Source organism: Phyllosticta citribraziliensis, assembly GCF_038025025.1.
Source record: "Phyllosticta citribraziliensis strain CPC 17464 chromosome Unknown J3D65scaffold_5, whole genome shotgun sequence".
In the NCBI taxonomy this organism is placed as follows: Eukaryota; Fungi; Ascomycota; class Dothideomycetes; order Botryosphaeriales; family Phyllostictaceae; genus Phyllosticta; species Phyllosticta citribraziliensis.
The window spans coordinates 490,916-505,008 of NW_027117342.1; the positions used below are offsets into that span (position 1 = coordinate 490,916).

At 55.2% G+C, this 14,093-nt stretch overlaps 6 protein-coding genes and 1 non-coding gene across 7 annotated transcripts; 2 read left to right on the forward strand and 5 right to left on the reverse strand.

Annotated features, from left to right (window-relative positions):
- Positions 1–607: 607 nt before the first annotated feature.
- On the reverse strand, positions 608–1,707 carry J3D65DRAFT_320023 (uncharacterized protein). The gene is made up of 2 exons (XM_066795331.1): positions 1,151–1,707; positions 608–1,102 (listed from the first exon to the last, which is right to left on the reverse strand). Exons 1-2 carry the CDS (start codon positions 1,505–1,507, stop codon positions 920–922), a joined length of 540 nt encoding a protein of 179 aa, XP_066655887.1. The 5' UTR covers positions 1,508–1,707; the 3' UTR covers positions 608–919.
- J3D65DRAFT_319657 (uncharacterized protein) lies at positions 1,421–4,550 on the reverse strand. The gene has a single exon (XM_066795329.1). It carries the CDS (start codon positions 4,323–4,325, stop codon positions 1,908–1,910), a length of 2,418 nt encoding a protein of 805 aa, XP_066655888.1. The 5' UTR covers positions 4,326–4,550; the 3' UTR covers positions 1,421–1,907.
- Positions 4,551–7,072, reverse strand: J3D65DRAFT_319396 (mate-domain-containing protein). The gene is made up of 3 exons (XM_066795328.1): positions 5,487–7,072; positions 4,933–5,435; positions 4,551–4,886 (listed from the first exon to the last, which is right to left on the reverse strand). Exons 1-3 carry the CDS (start codon positions 6,802–6,804, stop codon positions 4,776–4,778), a joined length of 1,932 nt encoding a protein of 643 aa, XP_066655889.1. The 5' UTR covers positions 6,805–7,072; the 3' UTR covers positions 4,551–4,775.
- A 268-nt stretch (positions 7,073–7,340) lies between these two features.
- Positions 7,341–8,672, reverse strand: J3D65DRAFT_551524 (RIO1 family-domain-containing protein; the record flags this gene model as incomplete). Its single annotated transcript, XM_066797042.1, has 2 exons — positions 7,341–8,555; positions 8,610–8,672. 2 exons carry the CDS (start codon positions 8,670–8,672, stop codon positions 7,341–7,343), a joined length of 1,278 nt encoding a protein of 425 aa, XP_066655890.1.
- A 155-nt stretch (positions 8,673–8,827) lies between these two features.
- On the forward strand, positions 8,828–12,018 carry J3D65DRAFT_621304 (armadillo-type protein). The gene is made up of 6 exons (XM_066799945.1): positions 8,828–9,084; positions 9,129–9,193; positions 9,239–9,403; positions 9,449–9,798; positions 9,842–11,804; positions 11,849–12,018. Exons 1-6 carry the CDS (start codon positions 8,949–8,951, stop codon positions 11,870–11,872), a joined length of 2,703 nt encoding a protein of 900 aa, XP_066655891.1. The 5' UTR covers positions 8,828–8,948; the 3' UTR covers positions 11,873–12,018.
- J3D65DRAFT_621312 (glutathione S-transferase) lies at positions 12,019–13,347 on the forward strand. The gene is made up of 3 exons (XM_066799946.1): positions 12,019–12,071; positions 12,115–12,361; positions 12,403–13,347. Exons 1-3 carry the CDS (start codon positions 12,066–12,068, stop codon positions 13,167–13,169), a joined length of 1,020 nt encoding a protein of 339 aa, XP_066655892.1. The 5' UTR covers positions 12,019–12,065; the 3' UTR covers positions 13,170–13,347.
- Positions 13,304–13,389, reverse strand: J3D65DRAFT_t66. Its single transcript has one exon. It is a non-coding gene; the product is annotated as a tRNA-Gly (tRNA).
- Between the last annotated feature and the right edge of the window lie 704 nt (positions 13,390–14,093).

Genomic DNA, 14,093 nt, shown 5'->3' on the forward strand with positions numbered 1-14,093 from the left:
GACAGGATAGGCGGAGCAGGAATCCCTCTATAAGCTCAAGTGTCGGGCTGTGCCATTCCTAGTTGACCGAGCTCATGACTGCTCCTTGAACGTGATGGTAGGAGGGTTTGCCCATCAGCGGAGCGCCGGACGAGGCGCAGGCGCAGCCAGCATCGTCAGGCAGGGCCAGGCATGGCCATGGTGGACTCTGCCAAGTCGAAAACACAATTGTCTCGTCGTTATCGTCAGCCGCGGATTGGCAGACAAATGCCGCAGCAAAATATCCCGCTACAACCTTTTCTTCAGCGGCTTTCATTCACCATCGTTTGCGGTGGTCGATTAAATTTCGTCTTTGTCCTCACTAGCACTGCCCTCTTCCCAAATGACTGCCAATTTTCACCGTCTTTCTTTGACTTCTCTGCGGCAATTGAGAAGGCTGACAGTCGTACTCCGAAAATGCGGGGAACTGTGCGACCGGTACGACCACATGCCATGCAGCCAGCGGCGAGTCAGGCCATGGATACTTCAATTCAATACAAACGTCCGGCAAGGCACTTGAGAATCCATCTCGTAAAACTAACCTGTTGTTGAATTGACGTGGGCCGCGTCGACCTTCCTTTTGAGGAGACGAAGATCTCCAGAATTCAGTTTTCATCCAGGTCAACACGTGCGTAAAGATCCGGGGTATTGCTGGTCGATGGCGGTGACGACAAGCTGTTAATTGTCCGTTTACATGATCAGCGCAGGGAAAGACAGCTGAGCAAAGCTGCCCTACACTAGCACACATATAGGGCAATAGGTGAGACTTGAAGCCGTTTGCATCGTGTTCGCAGCGTAGCCTCCCTTGGACCGGCGTGGGTGGCTCCGTCAATCCATTCGTGTGCGCCATTTTTCACGGCGGCGGAGGCCGACGCGGAAACCAGACAGGGGGGTCCATCCATCAGCCAAACCATTTCCCCAGAATTCCTGCACCGCCTCCTCCACCTTGTCCGCGACGCTTGGCTTCGCTGATGATCCACTGCCGCAAAAAGTCGCGATTTTTCATCTTGTCCACCGCCGTCACTCGCGTTTCAAACTGCGCTTCTTGTCGGTCAAACGCCAGCAGTGTCGGCATCGAGTTGATCTGTCGTTCCTTCAGCAACAAACCCCTGCGATTGATTCTTGTACTGACGCGATATGTTATGGGCAAGTCTCCAATCGTCACCGCGTCCACCTCGACCTCTGCGTATCCGACTCCGCCCTGCTCTTCACCGACGCCCTCTTTGCCCACCAGCTCCTCGAGTATCGGCTTGACGGCCTGGCATGATGGACACCACGATGCAGTCCAGAGCGTGAGGAGTGGCCGGCGCGTGCTGGCGCTGAGGAGGAGCAGGTTGGCAAACTCGTCTGGATTGCGCACCGAGGTGTAGATTCGATTGGCGTTGTTGGCGGCGGAGCGGGGCGCGCTGCTGGAGAAATTGCAGCGAGGGCGGGAGAGGAGGAAGCGGAGGATAGGGCGAGCGGAGTGAGAGGGCCGTGCGAACATCATCTTGCGAGGTTGGAGTTGGTGATGGTCTCGATGTTCTCGGGGACCTTTTGGAGTCGACACACGTCATTGGTCTGTGCGCCGCGAGCGATTCTATTGGCTGAATGCTCAACCCGCAAATCTTAGCATTCAACCAAGGCCTGGTCGCAAAAGCCGTGGCATACATAATGATGGCAGGTGCTATTTCACAATATTCATACGCTTCTTTTAATGACTGGGAACGTTCGAGGACTGATTCGCAAAACCTCAGTATTGTGTGCCGTACGCTGCTACCAAGCCTCGATCTATCTCCTTTGCACATTAAATGACCCCAGATTCAATGGAAACAGTGAGAAAATGAATGATGAAGAGAATTGAACGTTGAGACATCAAGTAGTAAGTATCGCTGTACTCCCTCCACGACTCAGGTCCTCCTCTTCTTTCTTTGCTGCACGGGTACAATCTCCACGCCGTTTCTTCTCTTCCTGCCCTGCCCATCCCTCCTATGAAGTGAATATACTGGCGCAGTGCAATGCTGTGGGGTTTTGCAAGTATTGCAATAGTTGCACCCATACTCCAACATTTCATAGTCCTTATTGTCTTGGTTTTCCTTGTTCCATAAGGAAATATGATGGTCTCGCAATTCGCATTGGATGGCAACGGGGCACGTCGTCTTGAAAATACGGTCTCCTGGCGGCTGACTACCTGGCTGGATCCAATCCAAAAAGTGGAGGAATTGGCAGATGGTCTCGCAATCGACTTCTCCATAGCAGGCATGCGTAATGATCTCAATGGCTCGGTGGAGACGCTTTAGGTTCGGTTTTTGATTCAACGGCAAGTTTAGAGCTGCCGCCCATCCGTTCAGGATCGAATGAATCCCGCATACCCACCCTTGATTTTGATGCGGGACTGTCGGCCAGGTAAATCTTCCCTGTGGAATAGGATTGTCGTCGTTTGCCCACCATCTCGTTCTTTGCAGAAAGTTTTGGACATATTGTTGGACTCGTGGAGGCTCCAAAAACGTACCCGATGAGTCGAAGACCTGGGCACTCCAGGTGCCTTCTGATTTCTCGTGTCTTATATAAGCCACAACGATGTGTCCTTTTTTGCCTGTGCTGACTTCCAGTTCTTCGTCTGATTCCGGTTCTTCATTATTCATAACAATTGGCAATACAACGTCCTTTCTTCTGCGGACGATGTCGAATCTTGCATCTAATTCCGAGGCGTTGTCAGAGGGCGCTGGCCTATCGAACCCGAATTTGGCATTGTCAAGCTGTAATAGGCTGTACAAACTGAATTGTTTGCCTCTCCCATTAAGACTTATGGCTTCTGTGACAGCTAGGGTGGCCCGTATGACATCGTCTTCGTCCAGATATATCCCGTCCCGGGTACAAAACCATTCGTGCAAAGGCCCAGTAAGCTTGCCTGAATGGTCTTTTGTCGCTTTTTTGAACACCTTTGTATTTTGGAACTGTTGCCTGGATTTGTGAATGCTCCGGTTATACAAGTCTCCTCTGCTGGCGTTTGGTAAAACTGTTGGAACGCAGTGTGGGAACACAGGACACCCTGAGAAACAGTGTTTGTCCACAGGACAGTTGATACAGCTTGTGTCGTTGCTGTCGGAATTTTTCCCGCAGTGACCAGACAAAGCGCAATTGATGCATTGCGGTTGCTGTCCGTTCTGCTGTCCGTTCTGCTGTCCGTTCTGCTGTCCGTTCTGCTGTCCGTTCTGCTGTCCGTTCTGCTGTCCGTTCTGCTGTCCATTCTCTTGCCCATTCGGCTGTGCATTCTCCTGTCCATTCTGCTGTCCAGTGGGCGGTCCGTCCTGTCGATCATCCTGTGTTCGATCCTGCGTATTCTGCGTCTGCTGCGTCTCCTGTGGTGTATTTCCCGAAGTGTCCAGTAGCGGATCTGGCAACTCGGTTCGTTCACCCTCTTGGCCCGTCTGTCCCCGCTCACCTTCCCCATCCTGCGTGCCGCCATCATTGTTTCCCACAGATGGAGAGATCAACGCCCTCACAGTCGTGTAATGCGCATCAAACGCGGCACCGCTCAAATTGACCGTCCGAGCAAAGAGTCCCGCCTGTGGCCATTGGGGGTCAAAGTCGCCAGTCACAACCTTGGCCTTGACAAGCACAGCGAAAAGGACCGAAGGCGTTGCTCCCCCGCTGGCCGCATCTATGATGGCGGCGCTCACGTACTGTTTGTCCTTTTCAATGTTCTTTTGGCTGCCCAAGTTGGGCAACTTGGCAGCGATTGGCAGTTGCAGCGCGATGGCCCAGGCGATGAGGAAGACGAGGTAGCGGGGGTTGTTGAGGGGGTCTCGAACCAAATCGATCCATGTTGCGAAGGGAGCTGGTGGGGGGTTGAGATTGGATCCAAACCAGTTTCTGTAGTGCAGGAACCGCATGACGAGCTGTGTCTCCGTATTTTTCTCACTGTCTGTGATAAGTAGCGAGGAAACATCGTAAAACGTAAGCGCAACGCTTTGTTGTGTGGGTGTAGCATTGCTTCCTCCCTGTTGGGTGCTGTTTTGAAGGCGAACGTGAACGAGTATAAGCTCATTCTGGCCCTGAACGGGCTGGCCCTGAGCGGTCAATATCCATGGGAGCAGGACTGGCTCTCCGCTCCTGAGGATGGGATCGATTTGCGAATTGCTGCCCAGGCCAGTCCATAAGTTGCTAGGGTCAAGGCCGAATTGATTGTTCGGGTCGCTCTGGCTGATGGCTTCCGTGACGCTGAGTATGGCTCGACGGATCAAGTCCTCGTTTGGCTCCGTAGCTGGCACTAGATTTGGATATTGTCTCTTCAGAACTTTCGTTTCTTCCCTCCAGTTGACCATCTTGAAGTCCACTTGGCCAGTATTTTGTCCGGTAGGAAGAGAAACAAAAATGAAAGGTCAGCGACCGATATCAGGTTTAAACAACGTGTCCCGCTGGTTCTCTTTGTTAGTCTCAGAACGAGCACACATCTGTACCCGCTTTGATCAAAAGCATCACCCCGCCAGAAAAGGACAACAAAGGGCATCCTGCCGTCTTTATCAACCAACACAATCCAATCCCAGGTGCTATAGTAGTAGCTCCTGGTCGCACCGCGACGTCTAGCTGTCGACGCAGATCGGCTCTGAATACACATACGGACCAAATCTCGAATACCCAATTACAACGCTCAAACAGTGAGAAACAAAGCATTCGTTTTGATGTGGCGAACGCCCTCAATGCCAGATACGCTCAATGCCCAAAAACCGGCAGGTGCAAATGTTTTGGGAAAACTCCACCGATGCCGAATCCAATCAACCCATGGCATTGCGCCTGTGCGCGTCCTCGACCGCCTTGTGGAAATTCGTCTTGTAAATGAAGAGACCCTCGATACCCGAGACGAGCGCCAGACCGATGGCGGGACCCTGGGAAAATTAGCGCGACTCAGGATATGGAAAGGGGTAAACGTACCGCCCACAACCCGTACAATCCCCATCCCAGGCCAAAGCCGGTGCCGAAAGAAATCGGCATGGCGACGACGTAGTAGCTGAAAAGATTGACGTAGCCGCCGATTTCCTGACGGCCGAGGCCGCGCAGGATGCCGCTGCAAGCCGCAGCGATGGCGTCGAACCACTGGAAGGCGGCGCAGACGGGTAAGATGGCGGCAACGACGGCGACGACGTCCGGGTCGTTGGAGAAGAGGTGGGGGATGTAGTTGCGCAGGCTAGACAGCAGGACCATGTTGAAGATGCCAATGACGGCGGCCACGGCGAGCGACACAGCGGCGGCCGTCTTTGCGGCCTTGGACAGCGTGGCGCCGATCAAGTTGGCGATGCGCGTCGATGCTGCAATCGACACGGGGAATGGGAGGTAGTACGTCAGCGCCGAGATGGATGACAGCACGCTCTGCGCCGCCAGGTGCGTCGTCGAGATCCAGCTCGCCGACAGCGTCAAAATTTCAAACGCCAAAAATTCTGTCCGCGGTTAGACACCTGCCTTGCTCGGAGGATAAAAGCTTCACTCACCTGCTAAAACCATGACGAGCCCCGGGAGCGCGAGCCGAATCATCGGGCCCCAGTTGCGCAGCGCGGCGCGCGAGAAGCCGCCCCAGCATTGCCGGCCGTCGACGAAGCGAACGTACAGAAAGAGGAAGAGGGGGAGTAAATTCTCCGTGATACTCACTGCAATGGGCGCGCCGATGAAGCCCCACTCGAATCGCCACACAAACAGCCAGTTGAGAAAGGCGTTGAGGGGCGCGCAGATGAGCAGTACGTAAAGGGTCGCGGAGAAGAGACCTTGTGCTTGCACATAGCGCTTTGCGCTCTCAAAGGCGGCGTAGCCTGGCGCGCCAAAGATCAAAACTTTGAGGTACAGCCCAGCCAGCCGGGCTGTCTCTTTTTCTGGAACAATGGCTTCGAGGATCTGGGTTCCGGCTGCCCAGATGATGGCAATGGGGACGGTAATGGCCCAGAGAAAGTAGACCATGCGCTGGAGCTGCAGACCGACCAGCGTCCTTTTTCCGGAACCGTAGGCTTGCGCGCATAGAGTGTCCAGCGAAGTTGCCAGGCCTTGGTAGACGGCGTAACCCGTAATGTTTGCCGTCATACTGGCCAGACTGACGGCGCCAAGCTCAATCTTGCCAATGTGGCCGACGGTAAACACAGAGGCGATTGTCAAGCTGTACTGAAGCAGGAAGGTGAGGACCAGGGAACGCGAGTACTTGGCCAACACCTTGGCCTCGCGCTGCCAGGTCGTTTCAATCAGACCAGCTGCAACGGCCTCTTCCCAGCGCTTGTTGATTTCCTCGGGCGAATCGTGGCCGCCATACGGCTTGTTGGAATCGTTGTCGCCCAGCAAAGCGGTGCGCTCGTCTGCTCCCGGACTGGCGTGATCCAAGGCCGCTTCCTCGTCCAAGCTGCGGCGCAGGCGCGGGATCGAGAATTTGCCCTGCAGCGGGCTGTCGGTGCTCCCTCTGCGCGGATGCTTGGGCGGAATCAGGCTGTTGTCTCGCAGCAGACTGCGCTCGTCGTGCCACGCCTCTTTGCGTTCGCGCTCTGTCAGATATCCATGCTCTTGCGCGCTGTGAACGACGGTCCCTCGAGGCCCGCTCGTAACGGCGCTCGGCCGGTGATAGCCTTCTTGGAACGTGTATTCCGACGGCTTGAATGATTCGTCCTCGTCCTCGTCGTCTATGGCGAATTCCGCATCCTCGAGATCCTGGGCAATGGCAGCCGCGGCAATGGGCGACGATGCATTGAACGACGAGAGCTGCGACCTGAACGAGGTGCTGAACAGGCCTGGACCTGGCTCGGGAACGCGAGCAGGCACGTCTTTTGGCCCCATGATGAAAGAAAATTGAATTGCTCAAGTTGAAAGAGACGAGGCAGTCCTAATATGGAGCCTCGGGTGGCGGGACAGTCATCTTTGTTAGGGCGCGCCGATAGGAAAAAGGTGCCGTTAGGGGACAGGGCCGGCAGCGAGCGACCGACTATCTGATGACTGGCACTGGCGGCCGCTACGCCGGCGGCTCTCTTCCTTTAACAGCATGTCTACCCGATCCGATGGCGGCGTAGTAACTGTGGTATCTGGCGCAGTGGTACGGCTAGAAAAGGCTCGTCGTGCGTATAAACTTTTGTTTGTCCTACTCCACGTCATTGGCTGCGTGCCCTTCGGTTAATGATTCGCGAATCGGATGCCGCCCCGCTGCTTTCTATCTACTGCCTCGACGACATGAGGTCGGTTTTGTTCGTCCTGAACCGACCACAACTAGCGCTAGAGTACGCATCACGCGTATGCCGTGTTTCCACGCCATTTCCAGACGCCCCTCAGAAAACACTGCAGCTGTCATGCAGCCTGACCGCCCTTTGGCATCCAGCCATTCATATTGCCCACCCAGACGCGGCCTTGGCTGACTTGCCCTTGGCAGGCGCCTTGGTTGGGACGTCAAATGCCTCTGGCGTCTCCGTCTCGTCGTTGATTTGCAGCACCGTCATGGCTTGATCCAGCTCGTCGTCGTCCAATTCGATTGCTGCTTTTTCTTCAGCCACGGGCTCTTCTTCTTCGTTGTCGTCGTCGTCGTCCTCCTCCTCCTCCTCTTCGTCCTGATCTTCCTGTGCCTCAGCCTCGCCGTCAGCTCCCACGTCTCTCATGTACGCCTCCAATTCTTTTGCCATTTTCCTGCTAAAGCCCGACGCCTCCACATCGACGTCGATCCGTCGCGCTCCGGCAGCCTCGCCAACCACCTTGACTGCATCCTTGAAGAAGGGGCCAGGGTCGTCGCTGACAAATTGAAAGCGTCGCTCAAAGAAGCGCTTGATGCAATTGACGTCCCTGTCAAAGTAGTACTCTGCATTGGCATGATCGATTGAAACCATTTGCGGGAAATCAATCAAGACTGGACGAAGCGTGATTTTGGGCTCTCCCGACTCCGTCGTGTCTTCCTTTTCTTCCACCAGAATGTTGAATTCGTTGAAATCTCCGTGGATGAGCCCGTACTTGACGAGGCGCAGGATGATTGACATGAGCTTGTTGTACAGCGATGCAGGGTTGGCAACCTTGGAAATGGTCCTCATTGGAAACGCATCAATCAAACTCATGACGATGGTGTGCCTGTTGTGCGCAATCGGCTCGGGAACAACAAAACCAGTGTCCTTGAGCGCCGACATGAATGCAAATTCCTTGAGAGCGGCCAGGCGCGACATGTACATCCACGATCCCGAAGAGCGGTTGCGCAGGTAGTCTCGGTTCGCCTTGACTGTGCGAAACGAAATGCGCCCGAGGCGGTGGATCTTGAGCACCCTCTGCACGCCGCCTGGGGAGGCCACGACGTAAATGTCAGACTCTTTGCCCACACCGATTTGATTTCCCACGCTGAAAATGTTGTTTTGTTTCCGGTGCGTGTTGAGCGCAAGGTAATCCAGGCCGCCGTAGGTCAATCGGTATCCGTCGTACTTGGCATTCTTGACTTTTGCAATGAGGCCGACCTTGGCCAGGTTTGAGATGGATTTGTGGACGCCGCTACCACCGCGTAGGCCGGAAATGTTGGCAATCAACGGGGTGGGAACGATTTCGTGGTTTTTGCTACCCATTTCCACCTGCGCACTCATCAGTCGTTAGTGGGGGTTGTTGGAGGGGATTTTGCAACATACAGCAGTGAGGACTCTCCAGTCCTCTGCCGTGAGGTAGCGCATAGCCTTGGTATTGAGCTTCATGGCGATTGGATTTGGTGGTGAATATTTGGTGTCCGTCGCGTCCGGGTTGCATCACTTTGGCCGGAGAGGATAATCCTCGGGCGGATCAGTCTCGAGCTAGCGCAGCCATGACGGGAGCTTCACGCCGCCGACGGACGCGCCTCAGCATCCAAACACCTTCATTCAACCCACCCTCCACAACCACCATCCGCCATCGGGTTTCGAGCTGTCTTGACCCTCGGACACTTCCAACTCTCTCCGACACCGACTTTCGCCGCCGCTCACTAATCCGCCACCATGGCGAAAGAGGACGAGAAGCCCACCACCGTCGACAAGGGCAAGGGAAAGGCCGTGGACGAAAAGCCCAAGGAGCCGAAGAAGGACAAGGACGGCAACATAATCAAGGAAGATGAGAAGCTGGATTTGCCGCCTGGTTGGTGCCCCGATGGATTGCGAGGACGCCGCTGACAAAAGCAGAGGAGCTGAGTGAGGAGGACCAACAGCTCAAGAGTGAACTCGACATGCTGGTTGAGCGGATACAGGTGTGTTGGCCATGGGTGGTCCGCGACAGCTACTGACTTGATTAGGAATCCAACACCAGCCTGTACAAGCCCGCGCTCGAAGCTATCAAGAACTTTATCAAGACGTCGACATCTTCCATGACGGCAGTTCCAAAGCCCCTCAAGTTTCTTCGCCCACACTACGAGTCACTCGAAAAGACTTATGAATCATGGCCGGAAGGTGATGACAAGGTATGAATGCGCGAGACGGTAGTTGGCATGTATTGACGGCTATAGGCATCATTTGCGGACGTCATGTCGGTTCTCGGAATGACGTCGTCGGACGAGACTCGCCGCGATACCCTGAAATACCGCCTGTTGGCGCCATCCAACGATCTCGGTTCTTGGGGTCACGAATACATGCGCCATCTCGGTCTCGAGATTGGCCAGGAATTCCAAGAGAGATTGAACGAGGACAAGCCGTCGGATGACTTGATTGAGCTCGCGCTCAACCTCGTTCCCTTCTTCCTCAAGCACAATGCCGAGGCCGACGCCGTCGACATTCTCAGCGAGCTCGAAATGATCGAGTCGATTCAGCAATACCTGGACCAAGACACGTTCTCTCGAGTCGCGCTCTACATTGTCAGGTATGTTGCAACAACCACCATCTTTCTTTGCTAACAAAATCAGCATGGTTCCCCTTCTTCCTTACCCCGACAACGACCGCTTCCTCCGCACCGCCTACAAGATTTACCGCCAATACAACCGATACACGCAGGCCGTCGTGATTGCCATTCGCCTGCACGACAAGGAGCTGATTCAGGATGTCTTCAACGCCACCGACGACAGGTCGATCAAGAAACAAATGGCATTTTTGATTGCTCGTCAAAGGATCGTGATTGACTTGCCAGAGGGTGAGGAAGATGGAGAGCTGGCCGAGTGTCTCAACAACACGAACCTGTCGGACTACTTCAAGGTGCTTGCCAAGGAGCTCAACATTTTGGACCCCAAGACTACCGACGACATTTACAAGACGCACCTCGAGAGCTCCCGGACAGCAGGCTTGACCAACACCGACTCGGCAAGGCACAACCTCGCCAGCGCGTTTGTCAATGCGTTTGTCAACGCTGGATTCGGCAATGATAAGATGATGCTGGTCGAAGAAGACAAGCACAGCTGGGTGTGGAAGACCAAGGACGAGGGCATGTTGTCAACGGCAGCCTCGTTGGGTTTGTTGATGCTCTGGGATACCGAAGGCGGCTTGGATAAGATTGACCGTTACACCTACCTCGACGAGGACCAAATCAAGGCCGGAGCCATGCTTGCGGGTGGCATCGTCAACTCTGGCGTCAGGAGCGACGCTGACCCTGCCATGGCTTTGCTGGGAGACCAAGACAACCTGGAAGCCAAGAGCGTGCCCATCCGAGTAGCATCCATCATGGGTCTTGGTCTGGCGTACGCGGGATCTAACAAGGAGGAACTTCTCGAAATTCTCCTGCCCATCGTCTCCGACACGTCCCTCGACATGCAGCTCTCCGCCATGGCCGCCCTGTCACTCGGAATGATTTTTGTCGGCTCGGCGCAGAGCGACGTCAGCGAGGCAATCATCCAAACATTCCTCGACGAGGACCGCACGAAGCAGCTCAAGGACAAGTGGACGAGGTTTATGGCTCTTGGGCTTGCGCTCCTCTTTTTCGGCCAGCAAGAAGAGGTCGACGTCATCCTGGAGACTCTCAAGGCCATCGACCACCCCATGTCCAAGCCCACATCGGTCCTCGCCGAGGTTTGCGCGTGGGCCGGCACCGGCGCTGTGCTCAAGATTCAGCAGCTGCTGCACATTTGCAACGAGCACATTGAAGACGAGAACGACGAAAAGAAGGGCGACGAGCTTCTCCAGGCCTACGCCGTCATTGGCATCAGCTTGGTGGCCATGGGAGAAGAGGTTGGCCAGGACATGGTCATCCGCAACTTTGGCCATTTGATGCACTACGGCGAGGCCAACATCCGGAAAGCAGTCCCCTTGGCCATGGGTCTCCTCAGTCCCAGCAACCCCCAGATGAAGGTCTACGACACACTGTCGCGGTACAGCCACGACAATGACAATGAGGTGGCCATCAACGCAATCTTCGCCATGGGTCTGCTGGGCGCCGGTACGAACAATGCCCGTCTTGCACAGCTGCTGCGCCAACTCGCCTCGTACTACTCGCGAGACCCCAATGCGCTCTTCATGGTGCGCATCGCCCAGGGTCTGCTGCACATGGGCAAGGGCACGTTGGCGGTCAATCCCTTCCACACTGACCGCCAGGTCCTTTCCCGCGTCGCCGCAGCGGGTCTCCTGACGGTGTTGGTGTCGCTGATTGACGCAAAGCAATTCATTCTTGCCGAAAGCCATTACCTACTCTATTTCATGGTGTCGGCCATGCAGCCCCGCTTCCTCATCACCCTCGACGAAGAGCTGAAGCCGCTCATGGTCAACGTGCGGGTGGGTCAGGCGGTGGATGTGGTGGGCCAGGCTGGTCGGCCAAAGACGATTACTGGCTGGCAGACGCAGAGCACGCCAGTGTTGCTGGCGTATGGCGAGCGTGCGGAGCTCGAGGACGAGCAGTACATTAGCTTGGGCAGCACCCTGGAGGGCATAGTGATTCTGCGCAAGGCAAGTTTCCCATCCCCAAGCAAGACGTCGACTAACATTTTTAGAATCCGGAATGGGAGGAGAAGTAGTCAAAACTAGAGGTAGCATTGCGGGATAAATAGAGCATTCCAATGATATTGATGTGTCAGCAAGTTTGCAGGGTTTGTCAGTTTTGATAAGCAGTGATGACGAAAGCGGGGCGCGGGGTATACCCTCGACATGTCTGCTCTTCCACGGCTCCGTCTTGTTGCTCGACAGTTTTCCAGTGCAAATCGATTGAACATGGCTGTGAGGTCTTTGATCCTTCTCCCAGCGTCAGCTAACGAATCAGGCCAAAAACATTCTCAATTGGGTGGATCCTAATGACAAGTCGGGCGAGTTTAAACGCCAGACTTCCGTCTTTCGCAGCTTCATCTCGGCCGCCCCAGGAGCAGAATTTCCGCCTGAGAAGGGGAGGTATCACTTATACGTCAGCTATGCGTGTCCGTGGGCGCATCGGACGCTCATTGTGCGCAAGCTCAAGGGATTGGAGGACATAATCGGGTACACCAGCGTACACTGGCACATGGGCGAAAAGGGTACGTCCCATCTGTGAAGCAAGGCCAAGCTGACAAGACAGGATGGCGCTTTGCAACGGCGGAAGAGCAAAAGGAGGGCCTGCCAGGCGACAACGTCACCGCGGACCCGCACCACCCGTCCTTCACGCACATCCGCGACATCTACTTCTCGCAGGACCCCAACTACGGCGGCCGCTTCACGGTGCCCACGCTGTACGACACGGTGGCCAAGCGCATCGTGTCCAACGAGAGCAGCGAGATCATCCGCATGCTGTACACCGAGTTCGACGCGCTGCTGCCGGCCGAGTATCGCGCGCCCGCCGTCGACCTGTTCCCGGAGGCGCTGCGCAGCGGCGTTGACGAAGCCAACGCCTGGATGTACGACGACATCAACAACGGCGTCTACAAGTCCGGCTTCGCGACGACGCAGGCGGCGTACGAGGCCGCCGTCACCAAGCTCTTTGCCGCGCTCGACCGCGCAGAGGCGCATCTCGCGTCCACCAAGGCGCCGTTTTACCTCGGCGACTGCCTGACCGAGGTCGATGTGCGCCTCTACACGACCATTGTCCGCTTCGACCCTGTCTACGTCCAGCACTTCAAGTGCAACGTCCGCGACATTCGCAGCGGCTATCCCTACTTGCATGCGTGGTTGCGCCGCTTGTATTGGCAGAATGAGGCGTTTGGGCCGGCGACGACGCAGTTTGAGCATATTAAGCGCCACTACACGCAGAGCCACGCGCAGATTAATCCCAAGGGAATCACGCCGGTGGGCCCGCTGCCGAACATTCTGCCCTTGGAGGAGGAGGTGCCGGCCGTTCAGAAGTTGTGATAGTATGAATGTATATGTATTCTTTCGCCAGAGCTGGCTCGAGTGATGTGAAGCTGGCAAAACGAAAGGTTGGGTGAGGCTAGGAGGATTGCTAAGGTGAAGCGAGGGAGCAAAAAGAAAAGGCAAAAGAAACTTGCGTCGGCCGAGACTCGAACTCGGATCTCAAGCTAATCTACTAAGGAGTGGAAGGCTTGAATGATAACCCCTACACTACCGACGCTTGATGAAAGAAGGGCAAGCCTTTGTGTTTATTTACTGTTTGGTTGCATCCCAGCTGGGATTTACCTTCGCCTGACTCGATCCACGACGACGACCTCACCTCACTTCCTCGACCGCCTCGACGTTCCCTCTTGCGCGAATTTTTCTCTGCTATAAAGCTGGAACTAACTTTGCGATCGATCATGATAAAATCTGGTCGGAAATCGCGTTCGACCTGCGCAAAAACTTGCCATTTTGCACCATGTTTGTATCGTGCATCTTTCTGCAACCAAAGTCAAAACAACTGTGACAGGAAAACGATGGAACAACCAGGCGACTTGCCTTCCCCCCTTCTCGCCCTCTCTGCAATACACTTGGTGATCTGCAACGACTTTGCGCCTAGCTTTCTCCTTTCTTCCCAGTAGGCTTTGCCGAATGATGTGTTTTCGGTTCACTCATCCATCCGTTGAGGGCAAACAAGGCCTCGTTGGCCCAGGTTAGCGAGCACAACCAACTTCCAATGCCTCGCCGCCGCTCTCTCATCATCTCATCATCGGCAAGCATCCCCTCCACAGTCTCCTTCCCTCCAAAGTCCTCTGTTTCTTCAAAATCAGCTCTTCCACAGCGGGTGCGTGGCCCGCGGACCATGGGAGCGCCTCAACAAGTACCAAAAAGCAAACCAGTGCTCGCATGACTGCGCCGCCCTTTCTGCGCCTAACCACGACA

Bases quoted from the DNA above. Each gene is read 5' to 3' on its own strand.
- J3D65DRAFT_319396 (XM_066795328.1), bottom strand. From the start codon at position 6,804: ATGGGGCCAAAAGACGTGCCTGCTCGCGTTCCCGAGCCAGGTCCAGGC. The intron at 5,436-5,486 runs GTGAGTGAAGCT...AACCGCGGACAG, and splicing joins GCTCGTCATGGTTTTAGCAG to AATTTTTGGCGTTTGAAATT. The intron at 4,887-4,932 runs GTACGTTTACCC...TAATTTTCCCAG, and splicing joins GATTGTACGGGTTGTGGGCG to GGTCCCGCCATCGGTCTGGC.
- J3D65DRAFT_319657 (XM_066795329.1), bottom strand. From the start codon at position 4,325: ATGGTCAACTGGAGGGAAGAAACGAAAGTTCTGAAGAGACAATATCCA.
- J3D65DRAFT_320023 (XM_066795331.1), bottom strand. From the start codon at position 1,507: ATGATGTTCGCACGGCCCTCTCACTCCGCTCGCCCTATCCTCCGCTTC. The intron at 1,103-1,150 runs GTCAGTACAAGA...AAGGAACGACAG, and splicing joins ACTTGCCCATAACATATCGC to ATCAACTCGATGCCGACACT.
- J3D65DRAFT_621312 (XM_066799946.1), top strand. The intron at 12,362-12,402 runs GTACGTCCCATC...CTGACAAGACAG, and splicing joins CTGGCACATGGGCGAAAAGG to GATGGCGCTTTGCAACGGCG.
- J3D65DRAFT_621304 (XM_066799945.1), top strand. From the start codon at position 8,949: ATGGCGAAAGAGGACGAGAAGCCCACCACCGTCGACAAGGGCAAGGGA. The intron at 9,085-9,128 runs GTTGGTGCCCCG...TGACAAAAGCAG, and splicing joins GAAGCTGGATTTGCCGCCTG to AGGAGCTGAGTGAGGAGGAC. The intron at 9,404-9,448 runs GTATGAATGCGC...TGACGGCTATAG, and splicing joins GGCCGGAAGGTGATGACAAG to GCATCATTTGCGGACGTCAT.